Here is a 21,243-nt window from a genome sequence, read left to right on the forward strand (position 1 = left end):
TGAGCCCACCTCTAAAATACTTCGGATCTGCGCCCTCCTCTCCAATTTGCCTGGCACAGGAGATCCTCAGCACCTCTCGACTGAGCTCCTAACACATCTGCTTGTCTCCGTTATCTTCCCCCACAGCCCAGCCTGGCACCATGATCTGTGCCTTCGCTCAAACTCCTCCAAGGATAAGAATGTCCGCTTTTGTTAATCTCATCAGATCCTACTCACACTTCAAGATGCAGATCAATTAGCACCTTCTTTAAGAAATTCTTCTATCACTGTTTCCCCTGCCTGTCTACAGCACTTTATTTGGACCTCTTTTTATAGCTCTAATTTTTAGCATTCTGCCTTGCAGATTATTCATTATTTATATAGATGAAGATCTCCCTCCATCCCTTAGCCCAGGGTGGCAACTGTGTGGCACAAATGCTTCAACTCATCTCCCACCGGCACACAGTAAGAGACATCACTATTCGATCCTAGCTGTCTTGCTACTGGGCCCAAATTCAATCTCAAAATCCTTCTCGAAACAGTACTCTAGGCAGAACTGGCCCACAAGATTAAACAAATTTTCCATCCCTGCCCCAGACTATAAGAAACATTAAGACAGAAAGCATGTGCTATTCTTTGAATCCACCACTGCATCTTGCACATAATCTATACTCATTTCAAGGTTTCTTGAATGAATGAATTTAAAAAGTGGACTGGAGGGCTTCCCTGGTGGCGCAGTGGTTGAGAGTCCGCCTGCCGATGCAGGGGACACGGGTTCGTGCCCCGGTCCGGGAAGATCCCACATGCCGCGGAGCAGCTAGGCCCGTGAGCCATGGCCGCTGAGCCTGCGCGTCCGGAGCCTGTGCTCCGCAACGGCAGAGGCCACAACGGTGAGAGGCCCGCATACCGAAAAAAAAAAAAAAAGTGGAATGGAGCAGACCCTGGCAGCAGGAATGCTGCTCCCAGATTCCACAGTTCAATTTAATCAGCTTTTTTTTCACTCCAATATATCTACTATGTCCTGCTGGTGATAGACATGGTGTATATCAATATTTCCCAGTGGTATTCAAAGCAGCAACTTGCTGAAAGCTGAATGACTAAGTGTACACTCAGCAGGTTTAAGAAGCACATACTTAACCATGCATAACTTTTCTCGGCCTAATATTCAGACCCATAAGCCTGTTTTTCTACCCTGCTTTCAGATTTTCAGTGCACTTAAAAATATCAGGAGGGGGTTGCACCATTTTGGTCTTAATCCATGCTGAAATGCTCTTTCAATATCACATTTCCAATGTGCTTAAATTGGTCCTTATCCTGAGGGAAAAAATGATACAACACACATATGCTTTGTACTGCCATATGCAAAACCATTCCCTAGACATATTACAAGTTGGCATTTGGTTGCGTGTGTGTGTGTGTGTGTGTGTGTGTGTGTGCGCGCTCATGCAAGCGTGCAGGGTTTTATTTTCCAAGGAAACCTAAGTGCTGGTTGTGTAAGAGCTTTCTAATTTCAAGGCCAAACTTGAGTTTTCACTTCTTTCACAGATGTCATACTGTTCTTGTAAAGAATTTCCGGAGTCCAATTGGACACTAAACTTATGTTTAGTCACAGCAATCTGGAAAGGAAAAAAAAAGCTACTTTGTGGTGACAGGGCCATATTCATTACCAGATGCCAACATGGTATGGTCTTGAGGGCCAACAATTGTTTGTTGCCAAATCCTTGCCCCTACATATCACGAAGCATCAATATTCAAAAATCCACCATGAGCCTGGTTGGATCCTGATTTGAACAAATTATAGAAAAAAAATGATGAGACAATTGGGAAAATGTGAACACTGACTGGATATTTGGTAATATTAAGCAATTATTGTTAACTTTTAAGTGTAATAACGGTATTGCAGTTATTTTTTTAAAAAAAAGCATCCTTAGTTTTTAGAGACGTATACTGATATGCTTACAGATGAAATGATATAATGTTTGGGTTTTACTTTAAAATAATTTATTTTGTGGGGGATAGAGAATGGGTGGAGGTATAGATGAAACAAGATTTTCCATGTTGATAATTGTTGAAGCCGGATGATGGGTACATGGTAGGTCATTTATTGTAACAATCTCTCTACTTTTATGTTTGAACTTTTCTATAATAAAGATTTTCAAAAATCTACCATGGAAGTGGTAGCATGGTTTTGGGGAGGCTCCTTGTAATATGAATCTTATCTAGGAATAATTATCCACAAACATCTTGGACTTCCTTGACCACATTAGCAAAGATGAACTGATCAAATGTCTTAATGTCTTAAAATGAGGCAGAGGCCAAAAGGAAGAGGAAATGAGGCAGGGCGAGTCTGGAAAGAGAGGAAGTTGGGAAAGGCCTGCAACATGGACTCTTGCCAGAGTGGACAAGCCACTGCCAGCCACTTAAAGAGAGCATTTGGGGGCGGTGGTAGCTGGAAGAAAGTAGTAGAGTCAAAAGAGGGAAGGTACCTTGCATAGGCATGCTGGTGAGGGCTAGTGGGATGCAGCTGGAATGTCAGAGCTGTGAAACAAACTCACCTTTTGGGTAGAGCTAGCTTTGTCTCCCCTCTAGTGCCTTTGGAAGCATCATGGAGATAAGACATTTAGAATTCATTCTTAGTCCAATTCTCAAGACAAACAATAACTCATAGAATCATTTTCTGTTTTTGTCTACATTTTCAAGTCTACAAGTCTTGGGTCAGCTGCTGTTTTTCTATATCTGCTTCCACTGTTGTTCTAAAAACAATCAAACGTTATCACTTTATTGATTGTGGAGGTTAGACCTGAAGGGGTTCCTGTAGATCACTTACTCCTTTTCACAAGAGAGAAAAACCGAAACTAAGAGAAAGGAACTGACCTGCCCAGCATCGTGCAGTGCGGGGGCGTGGTAGGTTCTCAAAAAATATCTGCTGAAGGTGGAATTGTTAAACTTGAGTCTTGGAGAGTAAGCTGACTGTTCACTGGGTGGAGGGGGGAGCGGGCAGGGAAGGAAGTGCAGAGAGAAGGGTTCTGTGCCCATGAGTCTTTAGACAAGTTCAGATTGTCTAACCATTGTTCTAGTTGTCCATTTTAGTTAATGTTGCTGTGTATTAAAGAATAAGCAAGTCCTAATGCCAAAAGTATATTAAAAGTAGGGGTAGTAAAATGATCCCTTAATAAATGCCCTTTTGTCGGTTTTTAGGAGTGTCTTCTGGGAGCGTCTATGTTAATCCACCTCTTGGAGCTAGATGTAGTCCTGTACTTAGCTGAAATGCTGGAGGAGGGGTAAGAGGAAGGGTGAAGGGGAGGGCTCTTGGCTAATATCTCCATATCTAAAAGACAGTTTTAGGTTATAACCACAGGTCTATATGTGCATTTTTTGTAAAGTACCTATGTTTATTATGGACGAGGTTCATTCATTATTTTGCAACATCTAGGCTTTTTCGATGTCCTGAGGTGACAATGTATGATTAAAAAGTAGAGCTAGTGAATTAACCAATTTGTAAATATCTTTGTTATAGTTGATAAAAAAAGCAGCATCTTGGACATGGAATTGTTAAACCATCTCTGAGAAATGTACGTCAGGACTTGTTCATTAGGTTGGCAGCAGAGGGGCAGAAGGAAGTATAAATGGAGGGATGTATGTGGATGTGTTCGTATTTATATTTTGATGATAACCATTAATGTGTATGCATCTCTTGGCTGTACTATAGGAATACATTGTTAAGTAATTCAATGGAAACATGCCTCCTTGCTAATACTTTAATAGTTTAGATCGGATAATGAATCCTCTTAGAAGCATTATACTTTGCGTACTCTGTTGTTCCATGTCTCACTTTTAATGGAATATTAAGGGAATGTAGTATCTTAATCATAACTCTGACAATAATTTTATCTAGAAGCCTGTTGCCATTTTTGTCTTCTGTGAAATCTTTGTCACCAAGAAAGACAGGATTACATTTTTTTCTTCCAGATTGAGTTGGTGTAGTGTATTCTTGGTTATCAAAATACTCATAGCTTTGGGACTTTGAAATGGTAAATATTCATGATGTGCGAAAAAGCACGATACATAACTGGATGATCTTAATTACATAAAAATGGATGCTTAGTTGTATAAATACACAAACGAGACCTAGAAGCACATATCAAATGGCAAACTGCTTGTGATGATGGATGACTTTGTTTTTTGCTTCTTGTGTTTTTTGGTTTCCTCTTATGCACATGTTAACTTTTAAGAAATAAATGTTATTTTAAAAACCTTAAAAAAATCTGTTGAATCCAGGATTGGTACATACTAGTAAGACCCTACCAAGAAATTACAGCTGGCATCAGATCTGATTGGTTGGTGCCCATGTCACATAATTTTAATATCACTCCTGGTTGAAAAAAATGAATAAATAAATAGAGAAAGCAAAGTTAGATTGTTCCTGACTTACAGGCTTTCTTCCTCTGTAATTCTAGTTCTGGTCTCCTCGGGGTCCCTGCGTGCAGGCAGAGCAGCTCTTGGCTGTGAAGGTCACAGCTAATCCAAATCTCCTCTTGGGGCTGGGTTTTGTCGATTATCTGTTAGCCTCCTTAGTGCACTGCACTCCCATCCTGAGAAAATGGTTAGTTGGCCTCCAGACTACCTATTTTACTGTCAAGGAGCAGCTATCCAGCGTTATTTTTCCAGTTTTTAATCTAACCCAGAGGTGAGGGGAGAAAGTGGATCTGTGCAGTTTTTTTCTGACAACTTGAAAAGTAAAAAAAGAAAAACAGAAAAGGAAAGAAAGAAAAAAACTACTTTTGATTTTAAACATTTTTAGAAACAAATAAAAGAGTTAAGATTTGAATTCTAACATTCTAAGATTCTAATATTGCTAACTAGATTTATACCATATTTTTTTTCTAAAACAGTGCAATTAGAAAATGTCATACCATTACAAACTCAGTACAATGAAGGTTAATAGTATAATAAGATACTGTAAAAGCAAGATATATTGCTGCCACTAGGATTGTCATTTTCACATAAGAAGGAAAAAGGAACTGGTGCCAGAATAACATTACATACAATCACAGCCATCATTTATTGAAGTTCACTTCAAATGGTTTATTTCATCAACGTCTCAAAATAATCCTATGAGGCAGGTCCTTTTATCACCATTTTACAGATGAGAACTGAGGCTCAGACAGATCAAGTTAAGGAAACCTCCAAAAAAGTAGAACCAAAAGACAATTAATTGGGCTTCCCTGGTGGCGCAGTGGTTGAGAGTCCGCCTGCCGATGCAGGGGACGCAGGTTTGTGCCCCGGTCCGGGAGGATTCCACATGCCGCGGAGTGGCTAGGCCCGTGAGCCATGGCCGCTGAGCCTGCGCATCCGGAGCCTGTGTTCCGCAACGGGAGAGGCCACAAAAGTGAGAGGCCCGCGTACAGCAAAAAAAAAAAAAAAAAAAAAAAAAAAGACAATTAATTGAAACATGAGAGAAAGACATGAAAATTAAAGAATCGGTCCAGGACATCCAATATACAACTAATAGGAGTTCTAGAAATAGAGAAAACAAAAAAGAGATAGTATGTGAGAAATGTCTCAAAAATGAAAGATGAGTTTTTTGATTGAAAGGGCTCACAAAAGCCCAGCCCAGTAAATGGAAGAAGATGCAGAAGAAGGCATACCACTGTTAAATTTTAAAACACTAGAGATCAAAAGAGAACTTTTAAAGCTTGCAGAAAAAAAAGTTACATACAAAAAAAATAAGAAATCAATACAGGATTCGACTTTTCAAAAGCAACACTAGCAGCAAGAACATATTGGAATAATGTTTTCAAAATTCTAAAAGGAAATTGTTTCTAATTAGGAATTCTTCACCTGGTGAAAATGTTAATGATGTATGAAGATATATTCAGACACAGAAGGGTTTTATTAAAATTACCTCCCATGCAATCTTTCTAAGGAAGTTAGTGCAGGATGTGGTCCAGCAAAACAAGGGCGTAAAGCAAGAAAGTGGACGAGCTGAGAGCTAGGAAACAGACTCTAACACAGAAGAGAAGCAAAGGGAATTCCCAGGATGACAGCTGGGTAGCGGGCCTAGAGGGCAACCATTCCAGAATGGATCAGGGGGGCAGCAAACTCCACTAGGGCTGTCTCCAAGAAAAAGAAATGGAACTCGTAGAGTCGAGTATGACTAGATTACCTAATAGGCTTGACCATACTGAGTGGAGTTTAATGGTTCTGATAGAAAGTTTGAGACTGAAGTCATGGCAGGTGTATAGCAAAACAAATCGAACCAAATGTACAGTGTGGGGAATATAGTCACTAGCTATGTGATATCTTTGTATGGTCACATATTGTAACTAGACTTATCGTGGTGATCAGTTTGAAATGTATAGAAATACCAAAGCACTATGTTGTGTAACAGGAACTAACATAGGTCAATTATACTTCAAAAACAAATAAACTCATGGAAAAAGAGATCAGATTTGTGGTTACCAGAGGCAGGGGGTGTGGGGAGTGGGAATTGGATGAAGGCAGTCAAAAAGTACAAACTGGCAGTTGTAAGATAAAACAAGTACTAGGGATGTAATGTACAACATGATAAATATAATTAACATGGCTGTATGTTATATGTGAAAATTGTTAAGAGAGTAGATCCTAAGAGTTCTTACCCCAAGAAAAAAATCGTGTTTTTTTCGTATTTCTTTAATTTTGTATCCATGTGAGATGATGGATGTTCGCTAAACTTATTGTGGTAATCATTTCATGATGTATGGATATCAAATCATTATGTTGTACACCTTTAACTTATACGTGCTGTCTGTCAATTATATGTCAAAAAACTGGAAGAAAAAAACCAAACCAAAGCATTTTGTTGTGCACCTTAAACTTATACGTGCTGTCTGTCAATTAATGTCAATAAAACTGGAAGAAAAAATCCAAATCAAACCAAAATAGACTATTTGGGAAAAACAAAATAAAGGAAGTACAGTTAATGGCACTCTACATGGATCAACTGTGAGCAATAATTATATGGTCTAATGCAAATATTGAATATTTAAACCAAAATTTGTTGTATTTGTGGAAGAGAATTATGAGTGCACATGGTGTGTGTGTATGTGTTGGGACGCATATATGAAAGCTAGTTTCTCATCTTCCATAGCAGAAATTTAGAAATAGATAATTTCTAAACCTAAATAAAAATAAGAAATAGCATTAGGTATTAGGGTATTATTCCAAAGTAAAGAGTTATATGTCAAAAGAAACAGCTAAAAATGTTAAAAGCAGTTTTAAACAACACAAATTTATTAGCTCATACTTCTGCAGGTCAGAAGTGCAGCCCAGCATGACTGAATTCTCTGCTCAGGGTCCCACAAGGCTGGAGTCACGACAGGTCAGCCAGCCTGGATTCCTATCTGGAGGCGCTGGGAGACAGAGTCTGTTTTCAGGCTCATTCAGGTTGCAGGCAGGACGTGGTTCCCTCTGACACTTTCTACATGGCCTCCTCCATCCTCAAGCCGGCAGCAGCACTTTGGGTCCTTTCTGTGTTTTGAATCTCTCTTCCTCTTCTGTTTCCAGCCAGAGAAATTTCTCTGCTTTTAGGGGCTCAAATGATTAGATCTGACCCAGCCACATAATCCAGGATAATCTCCCCATTTTAAATTCTGTCATCTTAACCACATTTGCAAAGTCCTTTTTGCCACGTAAAGTAACATTTTCACAGGTTCCAGGGATTAGGGTGTGAGGACCTCTTCCGGGAGGAGGGATCGGGGTAAGAAGGGGCGGGGCAGGGGATTGTTTTTTATAAGCCCTGTGGTACTCTTGGACTTTTAAAATTATGTACGTGTTTAATTTTGATCAAACGAAACCCAAAAAGGTAAATTCAATGACCAAATTTGCAAGTATTGAATTCAAATGGATTTTAGAGAATGCATCAGATGTAGTCATTATACAAGCAATCTGTATTATACAAAGTCTATTTTTGCATTTCTAGGCAAAATGACCTAAGATCTGCAAAGCATGTTAAGAAACATTTGTTAGGCACAGCCATGGCTGGGCCCTTGGGAAAATTCTGATTTGGGTGAACCACAAGGCTCTCCCAATGTATCAATTCCTTTGTTCTTACTGTCGTATTAAAGGGCCGACTTTGGTTATTTTTTGCAGCTGCTGCTAATAGCTAACTACCTCCTATAGCAAGAAGAAGAAGTGACCATAAACATATTTTCTTGATATGTAAAACAAAAGTCATCATCTTAATTTTTGCAGGATGTCAGAATAGAGCTAATCTAGTCCAGTCTCATTTTACAGATGAGAACCCTGATGCCCAGAGAGAGGAGGGGACCTGCCCGTGGCATTGCTAGTGCACGTAGCAAAGATCCTCACTTCTAAATGAGCTCTACGACTTATGGCCACTGTTATGAGCCTTGGGTGGGATGATATATCACTGTCTAACATCTTCCTTTTATAGATGGGGAAGCAGATGCAGATAGGAAGAGATACCTGCCCAAGGTCATTTGGAACTCCTACATTCTAATCCAGGTTTCTTTCCCTGTACAAAGTAGCCTCCCCCTGACTAAACACCTGATACCATGACAAATCTTATTCACTTCTAAATTCCTAGTGCCTAGCACATTGCCTGGCTCATAGAGGAATGGCCGCACGAATGAATCTTAAGACACTGCATAAAGCTCACTTTGCAATTAAATATTTTAAATTCTCAGTCTGTCGGTGGATAAGAAATTTGGCAATAATTTGAAATAAGATGTTTCTTCTTTTGCCTCCTTAGGACAAATAAGTACATCACTGGCTATATTATACAGGCTCTAAAGCCAGGCTGACTTGTTTCTCTCAGTCACGATCTGTGTGAACTTGCACACATACACTCAATCATTTTATGTCTTGGTTTCCTTATCTGTAACATGAAGATAATAATCAACCTATCTCATGGGACTCACATGGGGATTTAGTGAAATAACACATGTAACTTGGCACACAGTAGCTACTCAATAACTATTAATTTTCTCTTTTTTATATAATGGTCTACCTAATAAATGTTGAAAACTAGCAGTGAAGTATTTTCCTGTTGCTAATGGTAAACTAAAAGTGTGACCATTAGAAAAGATGGCTAAAGGCCAAAGAACATTCAGGAAGAAATCATCTTGGGAATTGATGTCAAAAATACCTAGCACATCCAAATGTCAGTAAAACTGCTTCTTCTCTTAAAGTAAAAGCATGCCAAGATTTCGCTACGGTATTTACAAAGAACTTTATTGCTTGATCTAATCATTAGGGTTTAAAAGAAAATAGAGTCTCTGAAATAAGTGTTCTTGTCCCCTTACTCTCTTCTAAAACTACTCATATTCTAGTAGCGTGATATGCTACTCACATGAGCACAGAGCTGTGCTTGGAAAAGAGCAGGGCTTCTTGGAAATGACAAAATGGTAAATTACCCTGGAAAGCAGGTCATTCTCAGGTCATTCTGGCTCCTCTGCCCTGAGATAAGGTAAACATGTTTGTGGCTACAGGAATTTGTTTTCCGTAGATCTCGTACAGATATACAGTCTCAAGGGTCCTCAGTTAAATGTTTTCTGTCATAATACTCAGCGTGTTGATGTGTTGAGGACCAAAAGGTGATTTCTTATTCAAAACAAAAGTATACTTACCTGGAGATGGATTTCCAGAATCTTCTTGGATCATTTTAGATAGTTACAGAAGTAACCTGACCAAGATCAGCACCCCCTACCCATACCCTAGGGCTTGGATCCTGGAAAGATGCAGGGTAATTAACAAATGCTGGGCTAAAGACGCACTCCCAGAACTTAATACAAATGAGAAAAACCCTCCGTGACATTCAACCGTTTTGCTGTAGTTACAGAAAACATGAAACTACATTACCATCTCTTAAGAGGGAAGCTATTGAACACTGATTTTCTTAGTCTCAAATCTAACCTGTTTATGTGATAAATTCATAACCAGAGGTCCCTCATCGTGTATATACCATGACAGTCTCCTTAAGTACGTTGCACTCTATTTGAAGCTTGAAATTAGAAAGGATCAGTTCTCCATTTCCCTTAATTGTCAGAACCACGATTTAGCAAATACTTATGCCCCTTTAGGTACTGTTTGCAAAGGCTGTACTAAACCAGGTGCAGGCCTTTATCAGAAAACACAGGCATGCCGAGAATAGCAGGGAAGCTCATGATACATGCTTGTAAGATAAAAGAGCTGTCTTGGAATTTTTTCCCAACTTATATTCTTTTAACTCCAATTTCTTCTGCCACCCACTCCTCACAACACTTTCCCCAAAATAAGGCAAAGGAAAACATTTGGGTCACATACAAAAAGACAATTAATATTTATTTTACTCAAGCTTTTCTGTTAAGAAGTTAAACAAAATGATCCCCATTTGAAGGCATTACCAAAAATGTTAACATTGTTTCACGTATCCCTTCAGTGCGGGATGAAGAAAACACTTATCTGAATGAAAGAATAAGAAGGACCATCCTTACAGTGGCTTTACTTTGATATGTGGAGAAAACAAATCCATAAAGTTAGACATAAAATAGCACATGAACCTACTAGTTTCCTACAGGTAGTGGGAATTCCACTGATGTGTTAAAGTCTCCAAGAGCTCTCAAGACCTGGGGATCAGTTTTCAGCAGTTATAAAACAGCCATAGGTACTCCCATAATTCACTGCCCACTTTTCCCTCAACTATTTTACCACTAAAAGAGCAAGATGGAAACACCCCCGCTCCCAGCCCACTCCCAGGCCACAGGACCGTCATCAGTAGTTCTTTGGGTGATCAGAATATCAAAGCATCCCCTCCCCGTGCTGCCATCTAGATAGGATGACAGGAAAAATGACTTTGGGTGAGGCATTTAGGTGTTTCGCAGAAGTATAAGACCTGGCTAGGAAATAATCTCATCCCTACACAGGAGAACCAAATATTCTTTCTAGAGAAGAGTAGGACAGAATAGCACATCCATGCCCGTCTCCCAGCCTCAATCTGACCTCAAATATAAAAGCAGGGGGAGGAAACACCTTGACATCTGACATTGCCATGAACCCCAATTTCCTCAGGAAAGCCAGGGCACAGTGGTCCTCCACTGTGCCCAAACCTGAAAAGAGCAGGGATGTCTGATCTCCCTTCCCCTAAGAGCAGGAATTGGAAGTAGCATTATCTTATTAATACAGATGGATGAATGTTTGGAGAACCTGTGATATAGAGTTCTCAAGTTCCTACCAGTAATCTGAGTCTATGTGTGTGAGGAGAGAAACATTAGAGGGGACTTCTCATTTCCACACTTTAAATATGGAGGAAGTAGAAGTAGAGGGAATATATATATGGATAGGTTGTGGGGATGGGTGAGAATGGAGCCTTAACATATGCAAAAAAAAATACAAACGTTGGAGCCTTGGATGGCTGGTTATCAATATAAGAAACAAAACCTACTAATAACCATTTGTGGGAGTAAGGGAAAAGAGAAAGACACAACTATTCTTTTTTTCTCAAGCAAACAGCAAAGTTCTAGGTGAAGATAATACCTGTTTTCTGTTTATAAAATGCATACAGAAACAGTAAATGCCGAAAAGCTTCAAATAAATGCAGAGTCACGCAAAAGTTACAAAATATGCGAGAATTAGTCATTGTTTCTCAGTCTACTCACACTTTTCCTGAGATGCAAATTACTCCCTGCTCCTCTAGGTGCTGTGAGCAGATTTATATTCTAATTGCTCATGAGAGGTGAAAGACTACACCGAAGGGAATGAGGGAGATGCAAAAGGGGAAATCGAGGTGGGAAGAGGGGTGTTGAAAGGTCTGGAAAATGACTGGTGGAGAAAGAACTGAGGAGCCCCAACTAGACTGTGAATTCTTTGAGGGAGGGAGTTGGTGCCTCACACCTGGGGGCCTAACACAATCTGGACGCAGAGCAGATACTTGATTTGAGTAGCGGAGGTGAAGAATAAACAATGCATCATTAGAGACTATGTCGCTCAAACTCTAATACCCAATAAGTCATTCTGCCTCTACTGCCCTTAAAAGCCTGAAATGGCTTTGAAACATCTCAGTAAAGAAGCTGCTTCTGCTTTTTCTGTAGTCACGGCCAACAAGGATGCCTGGGCCTTTCAAAGCAGAGGAAAATGCTGCTGAAGGGGATGAAGATTCCGGACTATTAAAGGGTTTTAATAGCCACAGCCATTACTCAGTGGGATCCCAAACAACAGATAACAGATTTTATCAATTTTGTTTGCTAGATGTTCTCTATGACTCAAGTCTGACTTTTAGCATTTGCACCCAAGATGAATTCTCCTACAAATAAAATTTGTTGGTATTATTTGAGACAAAGAATACAAAGCAGGCATAGGTCCCTCAGGAAGTTGTCACAACTCCTGGTAAGATTAACTCGACTGCCATCATCACTTTTTGCTTTTGTCCTCTAGTTTGAAGCCTTAGCAAAAGACGTCTGCTTTTTATAATTCAACAGAAATGACTCCATTCTTTTCTCCAAAGAGCCCATTATTATTTTTAGTTTTTCGGTGCACGACTCAACATAAAGACCTGTGGCTCTTATGAGCTGCCTGTTTTTAAACGGTCCAGTAGTTTCGGTTTCCATTTAACAAGTTCCCAGATAACAAATGGAAAACGGAATGAATCTTCACAAGGTCACATTGAAGGTTAAAATAAATTATCCCCATCACTGAGAGGCTCTCTTCAGGCTTTCTATCAGCACTACAGAGTCAGTTTCTTCTTTGGTTTGCTTCTCATAGATGTCGTACTTCTTCCAGTGCTGGAAGGGAAGAAAAAACACATACACGATGACTTTTCTAAACAGTGTTCTTTCCCTGAGTACTCGCAGCCAATGCTTATTTTTAGGTTTCTGTGCATGGAACCCCGAGTATATGTTTTCCTGTTTTGTTTGGGGTCTTTTTGTTTGTTTGTTTGTTTGTTTTTTTTGTTTGGGGTCTTTTTTTCTGACTTAAGAATCTTCATCTATCTGAACAATCAATTAAACAAAACAATCAGGAATTAACGTTAAAGGTGAAAAACACCGTGGGACTGTTATATGATATTTAATAGCCATCTCAAAAGATAAATGTGGACACCTCCAAAATTGGAAACGAAGTCTTTTGAAGAAGAATAAAAGAGCAGCATGCTTTCCTTACCTCAACTGTTTCTATCTTTATTTTTTTACCACTCAAATTTGACCATTGCTCCAGAGATGCAATAGGCTCAAAAAGGCATCAAGGTGAACGGCAATATATAAAATGTCCCAAAGGTCTTAGTGCAGTTAAAAGTTTTGAAAGACCTTGCATTAACAGCTTCATGTAACATCATTTGCGAGACAGGGAATTATGCATATAAGGTAAACTCATCTTGAACTCAATTTAAGTGTGTATCTTACGGTGAAAGCCAATATCCTGGTCCTTGCCTGCCTTCCTTACAAGTCAAAGGAAAGGGTGAAATGTGAGCTCAGTCCCCTCATCTGTAAAATAAAGTTGTTAGACTAAACCAGGGGACTGCAAACTATGGTCTAAGGGCCAAATCCAGCAGGCTGCCTGTTTTTTTAAATAAAGTTTTATTGGAACAGAGCCACCCCCATTTGTTTCTGTACTGTCTATGGCTGTTTTCGTGATACAACAGCACAGTTGAGTTGCTGTAACAGACCAAAAGGCTTATGAAACCAAAAATATTTACTATCTGGCTCTTTATAGAAAAAGTTTGCCAATCCCTGCACTAGATTATTTCTAAGCTCCATTTCTGCTCTGTTGTTTTCTGGTTCTATAAGCCTAGAAAAGGAAATGGAAAGAAGGAAAAATAGACACAAGCAACAATGATGATTCCGCTGCCTCAGGTTGTGCAACTGGAGATGGACTCAGCAGGTCAGGAGCATCCAGTCTTAGAGAACGTATGGAGAGGTAAGTTGGAAGACACTGTTTAAAATATCCAAATTCTACTCAGCCTGTGCCCTATAGAGCCCACGAGCCACAACCACTGAAGCCTGCACACCTAGAGCCCGTGCTCTGCAACAAGAGAAGCCACCGCAGTGAGAAGCCCGTGCACCGCAACGAAGAGTAGCCCCCGCTCGCCGCAACTAGAGAAAGACCGCACGCAGCAACGAAGACCCAACGCAGCCAAAAATAAAGAAATAAATGAATTTATTTTTTAAAAAAGAAAAAGTATATTATAGGACCAGGGTTGGCAAACTTTTTCTGTAGATGGCCAGATAATAAACATTTTCAGCTTTGAGGGCCATATAGTCTCTGCTGTTGTAACATGAAAGCAGCCATAGACAATATATAAATGAATAGGCATGGCTGTGTTGCAACAAAACTTTATTTATGGACACCGAAATTTGAATTTCATATTATTTTCTTCTTTATATTTTTTCAACTACTTAAAAGTGTAAACACCATTTGCAGCTTGCAACCTGTACACAAACAACTGGCAGGCAGGAGTTGGCCCATGGTCTGTAGTTTACAGAGAAACCCTATGAGGAAGGTAGTGGATGGCAGCATAGTTTTTGCATTTCCCCAAATGCCACTATAAAAACCACAAGTAGGAAAGGTAAGTAGGGTAAGTAGGAAAGCAAAGCCAAAATCCACGGACACAATCTGCAACAAGACCAGATGAAAGTGACGCCCCCCATGAACCCTGAAATATGAGTGGGTAGGGACAAATTAGAGATGCTGCAAGAGCAACATGGTATTAGCTATGGGAGAGTATGGAGAGGGAATCAGCAGGGCATCTGATAGATCGGAGAATTCTAAAACAACTCACTCAAACTTCAGCAAGCTAATTTATGAACAATAAGTGAGTCTGGCAGGGGGTTGCACCGCCAAAAGAGTGACCAAATGCAAGGAGTCCACAGAACAGCCTGAGAGCCACCTGAGCCCTATGAACTCTCAGAACTATCCGAAGCTCCCTTCCTGGGCAAAGTCCCACTCTGAAGAGAAACTGATAGGAAAAGACTCCACACTGGCTAGGACACAGGCAAGAGACACAAACTATAAAGTCCAGATAAAAGTAGATGAGGTGAAGAGGCAGAGCCAGATTTCAGAAAGGAATTCACTACAGTTTTGAGAAATTGTCAAAAATAATAGAAGATGGAACTCTATAGCCATGAAATTAGAAAAAAAAAAACTATCCTAAATCAAGTCTCCTTCTAAAACTTTAGGGAAACTAATTTCATGTAAAAATAAGCGACAGAATAATATTCTTATGGAATTAAAAGATGCCAGAAGGATGTCCACAAAATATACACAGATGAAAATTATAATCTAATATTTCAAAACTAGCAAAAGTATATTAAGAAAAAGTTATGTGATATGAAAAACAGTGCATGATATCGAAGAATATAAAAATTCAGAATAAGAACAATTCAGAAATGACATGGTAAAACCCAAGAAACAATTAGAAGTAAAAGAAAATAATCATTTCAGAAATGAAGACTAGCTAGAGGAAACACAGGGGCAAATAAACACAACAGATAAAACAAGAGAAACAACAGATGAAAAGGAGGATTTTTTTAAATCAAAAAGAAATAAAGATAGATGAAAATTATTCGAAAGGATGTGACAAATATAGAAGACAGGCAAGGAAAATAAGGGAACAGAATAACAAAGTCTATAAGTGAAGACATTTTCACTGCAAGTTTTTAAAAAGATTTGAAACTACATACTGAAAAGGCACACTATATACCTTGGAAAATCAACCCAGAATGACTAATACCAAGACATAGTCTAGTAAAATTATAGGACTTCGAAGGAAAAAATCTTTTGACAACTAGGCAAAAAAGACTAAGTGTTTTAACACAGCAAGAGTATTATATTGTCAGCAGACCTTGACAACACTTTATGCCAGAAGAAAATGCATGACATATTTAAGATACCCAAAGCAAGAACATGTAAGCCATGGATTTTATATCTAGCTAAAATGAATTTCAATGATTAATGTAGGAAACTCCATCAATATGTAAATAATCCAGGAAATGTTGGTCCCATGAATCCTTCCTGAGAAAAGTTTTGGAGTTTCAAAAAACCAAAATGACCGGAGAGACATCAACATAAAGATCGGGGGTGAGCATCAAATACATACCATATAGAATTAAGACTAAAGAGGGCTATAGGGAGACAATATAGTATATAATGGCCTTATGCACTGGAAATGTAGATCCTGGACAACTTTAAGAATGGGGAGAGAATGGGAAGAACATATGGAAAAATTGCTGTCTTTAATAATCGTTAAAAATTATTTTATAGTTTGTCAAGAGTTCAGAAATTCCTTCAGTTCCACCTGTTTCCTTTTCATCTGTTAAATTCAAATAAAGATAAATATGAGCATTTTATGAAAACATATTATATAATTTGTTAAAAGTGTGGACTGGAGGATCAGGAAGCCTGGGCTCAGATCCCAGCTCTAACTCTTGTTAGTTAGATGTAGATACTAGCTCTGCTAGGCAGCGGCAGTGTGACCTCAAACAAGTCACATATAATCCCTCTGGTGCTTCACTGTCTTCATCTGTAGAGTGGAGATAATCCCTGTTGCAGGATGGGGACAAATTAATGAAGGAAGTGCTTAGAAAAGTGTCTAACACATAGCAAAAGTTCAAGAAGTATGAACTGCTATTATTATTGTTGGTACTATTATTCCATTTACCAGTAAAGGTGCAGTCAGCCCTCCGGAGGAGGTGCATAGGTTATGTGCAAATACTACACCATTTAAGGGACTTGAAAATCCGTGAATTTGGGTATCCGAAGGAGTTCTGAAGCCAATCCCCCATAGATACCAAGGGACGACTGTATTTCCATTCCTCTATGTTGTTCTCATAACCTTAAAGATGATTATAGCTGGATAACAAGATTAATTTTTCTCTTTTGGTTATCTGTATTTCTCATTTCTCTATAATAAACATATTTCTTTTAAAAGAAATATTATTTTAATTTAAAAGATGCACCCTGAGTGTTACATTTTCATTGGTGTCTGCTCATTAGACCCAGCGCTTAACTGTGTTGGACAGGAAAAAAGCAATCAGAACACTGCAGCAGAAGTGGCTTCTAAGAAAACATTAATTTATTATTATTATTTTTTTTTTTTTTTTGCGGTACACGGGCCTCTCACTGTTGCGGTCTCTCCCGTTGCGGAGCACAGGCTCCGGACGCGCAGGCTCAGCGGCCATGGCTCACGGGCCCAGCCGCTCCGCGGCATGTGGGATCCTCCCGGACCGGGGCATGAACCCGTGTACCCTGCATCGGCAGGCAGACTCTCAACCACTGCGCCACCAGGGAAGCCCAAACATTAATTTTTTAATTGCCTTTTTTCATTCCTGAAACTCTGATTACTCTCATTTTCACCCATCGTCAGCATCAGGGCGTTTGCCTGAGCACTGCTTCTATGCATACGTCTATGTAAGGTAAAAGGGACAAAAGCAAAGGCTCTGACCTGTTATTCAATTTTGTGAATTATATGTCAGTCTAATTTTAAAATGACTTGTAGAAAAAAAAAATCCACAGAATTACAGTCCATAATTCAATTCTTACCCTGCCGATTTTTTAAACAAGGTAATCGACAATAGAATAATGGCCAAAGATGAAAAACATCCTAGATGAAAACAAACCAGTGTTTGGGTGGTGAACACAACTGGCTTTTAGTTGTTAGTCATCCTAGAAAAATACATGTATGTATATAGAATTTTTTTAAAGAAAGAAACAAACGTCATAGAATAATGGAACATCAAGTTTCAGTTTAAGAGTACCTTCAAGATTTGGTTATTTCACACAGTGAACTGCCAACAGAGGTGAAGTGGGTTTCACGCACCTAAGCACCACGCAGAACACCGGCCTTGTGTGTACAAATCAGCTGATCATGTGCCCCCGTCTTCTTCAGAGTAACAGACACAATAGAAAGTTGTACAATATGAATTGTAGATCCCCACGCCTCAAAAATCACTGCAGCCTAAAAAGAACTTGTTGAATGTGGTGTGGAGGGGACTAATTTGGTACCATTTGAGGTGGCTATCAATTCAAACACTCACTTTGAAAACTGATAATTAAAGGGAAAGAATTAAACATGTTTCCTACCTTTCTAGCAGAAACCGAATTTCAGAACAACTAAGAAGCCTAGTTGAGGACTGAAAGCAGTGCTGTGTAGGAAAATGCTAGCTTGTAAGTGTAGATTAAATGATAGATGAGAAAAATCATCATCGTTTCACAACCCCTACTGAGATTATTGATTCAAGCAGAGATACTAATTGGTCAATAAAAAGCATCAGCTGAAGAGTTGACAGGGTGCTAACATTACCACCACACAGATTATCTTCAGGTGGCAAGGGGAGGAAACGTGTAGATGGCAGGAGGGGACATGCTATTATCACCTTAAATACAGTGGTCCATCTCACTAATGGTGGGACAGCTGGATATTATCTGTCTCCTGACAATTGGGACAGCTGGAAATATTTAAATATGGACTGCGTATTAGATGATATTAAGGAATTGATAATTTTTAAAGTGCGGCCATGCTATTTTGGCTATGTAGGAAAGCGATCTTAGCTTTTAAAGATACATACTGAAGTTAAAAAAAAATTCAGCAGTATTTGGAAGTCAACTCCAAGTTAAAAAGCTGCTTTCCAACCAGGAATTCAAAACTGGCACAGCACTGAAAATGTAATTGGTTTCCAAGAAGCAGAGGAAGAATAGATAATATTTTACGGATGAAAAAGAAATGCAGATGCAGAAGAGAAGCAATTCCCTCCGCAAAGCCCCCCTACCCCCCAAATATGGCCAGCAGCCCAATTAGTCACACAGAAAAGGCAAACAGCAAAGCAACAGGAAAAAATGCTGCTGGCCAAAATGTTACTACAGTGATGAGCAAAACACTGTCAAAACAGTAGAAACCTTAAGGAAAATGATACAGAAGATTTAATTTACTGGTGGCTAAACCTAAATAAGTTTTTTTTGTTTTAAACAACCACTACTGATGGTGCAGCGTGGAAGAAGAAATTGTTTAGAAAGGGCATGGATTATTTCTTGGGATTAGAAGTTGGTAAATTTGGGCTACAATGGCTTCTACTTCAGGTTCTGCAATTCTCTCTCTATGTGATAGTCCTTGAGAAATTTCTCCATGGTCCCCAATGTCCCCATCTTTAAAGTGAGGAGCTGGACTAGAATTTTGAAAATTTATAGTTAAAGACAACTAAACATGTAAACATACACCTCATTAGATGACCTCTAGGGCAATGTTCACTCCATAATTATTCATTCCCTAATTCGATGATTCTAGAAGTAAAAGGACAGTCTTTCTGCTGTATATGCAGTTCAATTTTCGAGAACTGCTGCCATGTAGAGAAAGTAGATTATTCATTTGGTTAAAAAGCAAACATGGAAATTTGTTCTATCACCCTTTCCCCTGTCTGGCATTTTTATTATACTTTTAGTTTTAAACACTGATTTTATTTAATGGTCTGCAACCACCGCAAACAAAAACATCTTATGCTTTTAGTGGTCCATCTTGTCAGTGTATCCACCTCACTAAATTGTAGAATTATCTGACTCATCAGGACAACATATTATCCTCTAGACAGCAAGTTGAAAAAAAGCAATTCTCCCATCTCTGAGAAAGATAATTGATCTGATTTTGCTGTCAATGTTACCATCATTCACTCTATCACCCAGGCTTGAAACCCTGAAATTATTTTTTACTCTCGCCACCTTTCATCACCCACACAGTCACCAAGTCGTAACGAGTTTCCTTTAATAATGTCTCTTGCATCAATCTCCTCTGCTACCACCTAAATTCAAATCCCTATTATCTCACAGACCTGGATGACCACAATATTCTCTTTTCCCTTAATGACTTGTATAGTGTTTCTTTTTATTATAAAAGTAATACATGCTCATTACAGGCAATTTGGAAATTTCAGAAAGGTAGAGAGAGAATAATATCAATTATCCACAATCTTCCTGCCCAGAGATGATTATTTTGACGCATTTCCTTCCACTCATTGTTCTATGTATATATTGATAGGTTTTTTACAAAAATTAGGATTGTAATACACTACACATTTATGATATGTTTCTTACACTTACACCGTGAGTATTTTGCTAGGACATTAAATGCTTTGAAAACCTAACTTTTCAAAAAACTTATTCTTGATTGTTGATGTTTCCTTAGTTTCTAATTTTTCCTTTTAGAAACAAATGCTGCATTGACCATCCTTGTACCATTGTTGGATTATTTCCCTAAAATAGATTCCTAAAGAAATAATGACAAGATCAAAGATTCTTGTTACATTTTACCAAGTTGCCCTCCAGAAAGAACACATACCATTTTACAGGCCCACCAGCGTTGCACGAGAAGTGCCAGTTCCCCACCCACTTGTTAACACTGGATATTATCACTTTTTAGAAATGTATTAAGCTGGAAATTTATATCTCATCAATGCTTTGGCTGTATGTCCTGTATATATCAGTGAGTCCAAACATGTTTTCACAGATATTGGACATTTGTGTCATGGCACTTTGACTGTCTTCATTCTGCTAAAAGGGGTAGCAAACTCAAATGCTTTTCAGGGGTCTGGCATGTTAGGTCAACGTGTGAAACCACAGTGGGAGTTAGGAATTCTCAGGAATTCCTAATCTCAGGAATAGGGCCTGAGATGAACTGATAGAGTGCATGCCCTGCTTAAGATCCCAAATTGAAAAATTTTAAATACACCACGCTGGCCAAACAAAACATCTGTGGGGCAAATTCAGGACTAGGTTCCCAGTTTGCTACCATGCTAGCGCCTCCCCTCTCTAATCCATTCCCTCCAGGTTGTTGTCAGGATGATAGGTGTGGAGAGATGGGAACCCTCCTACACTGTTGGTGGGAATGTAAATTGGTGCAGCCACTATGGAGAACAGTATGGAGGTTCCTTAAAAAACTAAAAATAGAGCTACCATATGATCCTGCAATCCCACTCCTGGGCATATATCTGGAGAAAAACATGGTCTGAAAGGGTACCCCAATGTTCATTGCAGCACTGTATACAATAGCCAAGACATGGAAGCAACCTAAATGTCCACTGACAGAGGAATGGATAAAGAAGATGTGGTACATATATACAACGGAATATTACTCAGTCATCAAAAAGAAGGAAAGAATGCCATTTGCAGCAACGTGGATGGACCTAGAGATCGTCATACTGAGTGAAGTAAGTCAGACAAAGACAAATATCGTATGATATCGCTTATATGCAGAACCTAAAAAAATTGATACAAATGAACTTATTTACAAAACAGAAACAGACTCACAGACTT

The 21,243-nt window shown here is 39.0% G+C and overlaps 1 protein-coding gene across 2 annotated transcripts in view; it reads right to left on the bottom strand.

The window, feature by feature from the left end:
* Positions 1 to 10,276: 10,276 nt before the first annotated feature.
* IL13RA1 (interleukin 13 receptor subunit alpha 1) overlaps positions 10,277 to 21,243 on the bottom strand; it is a 65,259-nt gene continuing 54,292 nt past the window's right edge. For both annotated transcript variants that reach the window (XM_060136995.1, XM_060136994.1), the window contains exon 11: positions 10,277 to 12,737. In XM_060136995.1, the coding sequence (XP_059992978.1) occupies positions 12,645 to 12,737 (93 nt within the window). In that variant the 3' untranslated portion in view covers positions 10,277 to 12,644. The remainder of the gene's footprint in view (positions 12,738 to 21,243) is intronic.

Source organism: Lagenorhynchus albirostris, chromosome X, assembly GCF_949774975.1.
Source record: "Lagenorhynchus albirostris chromosome X, mLagAlb1.1, whole genome shotgun sequence".
Taxonomy (NCBI): domain Eukaryota; kingdom Metazoa; phylum Chordata; class Mammalia; order Artiodactyla; family Delphinidae; genus Lagenorhynchus; species Lagenorhynchus albirostris.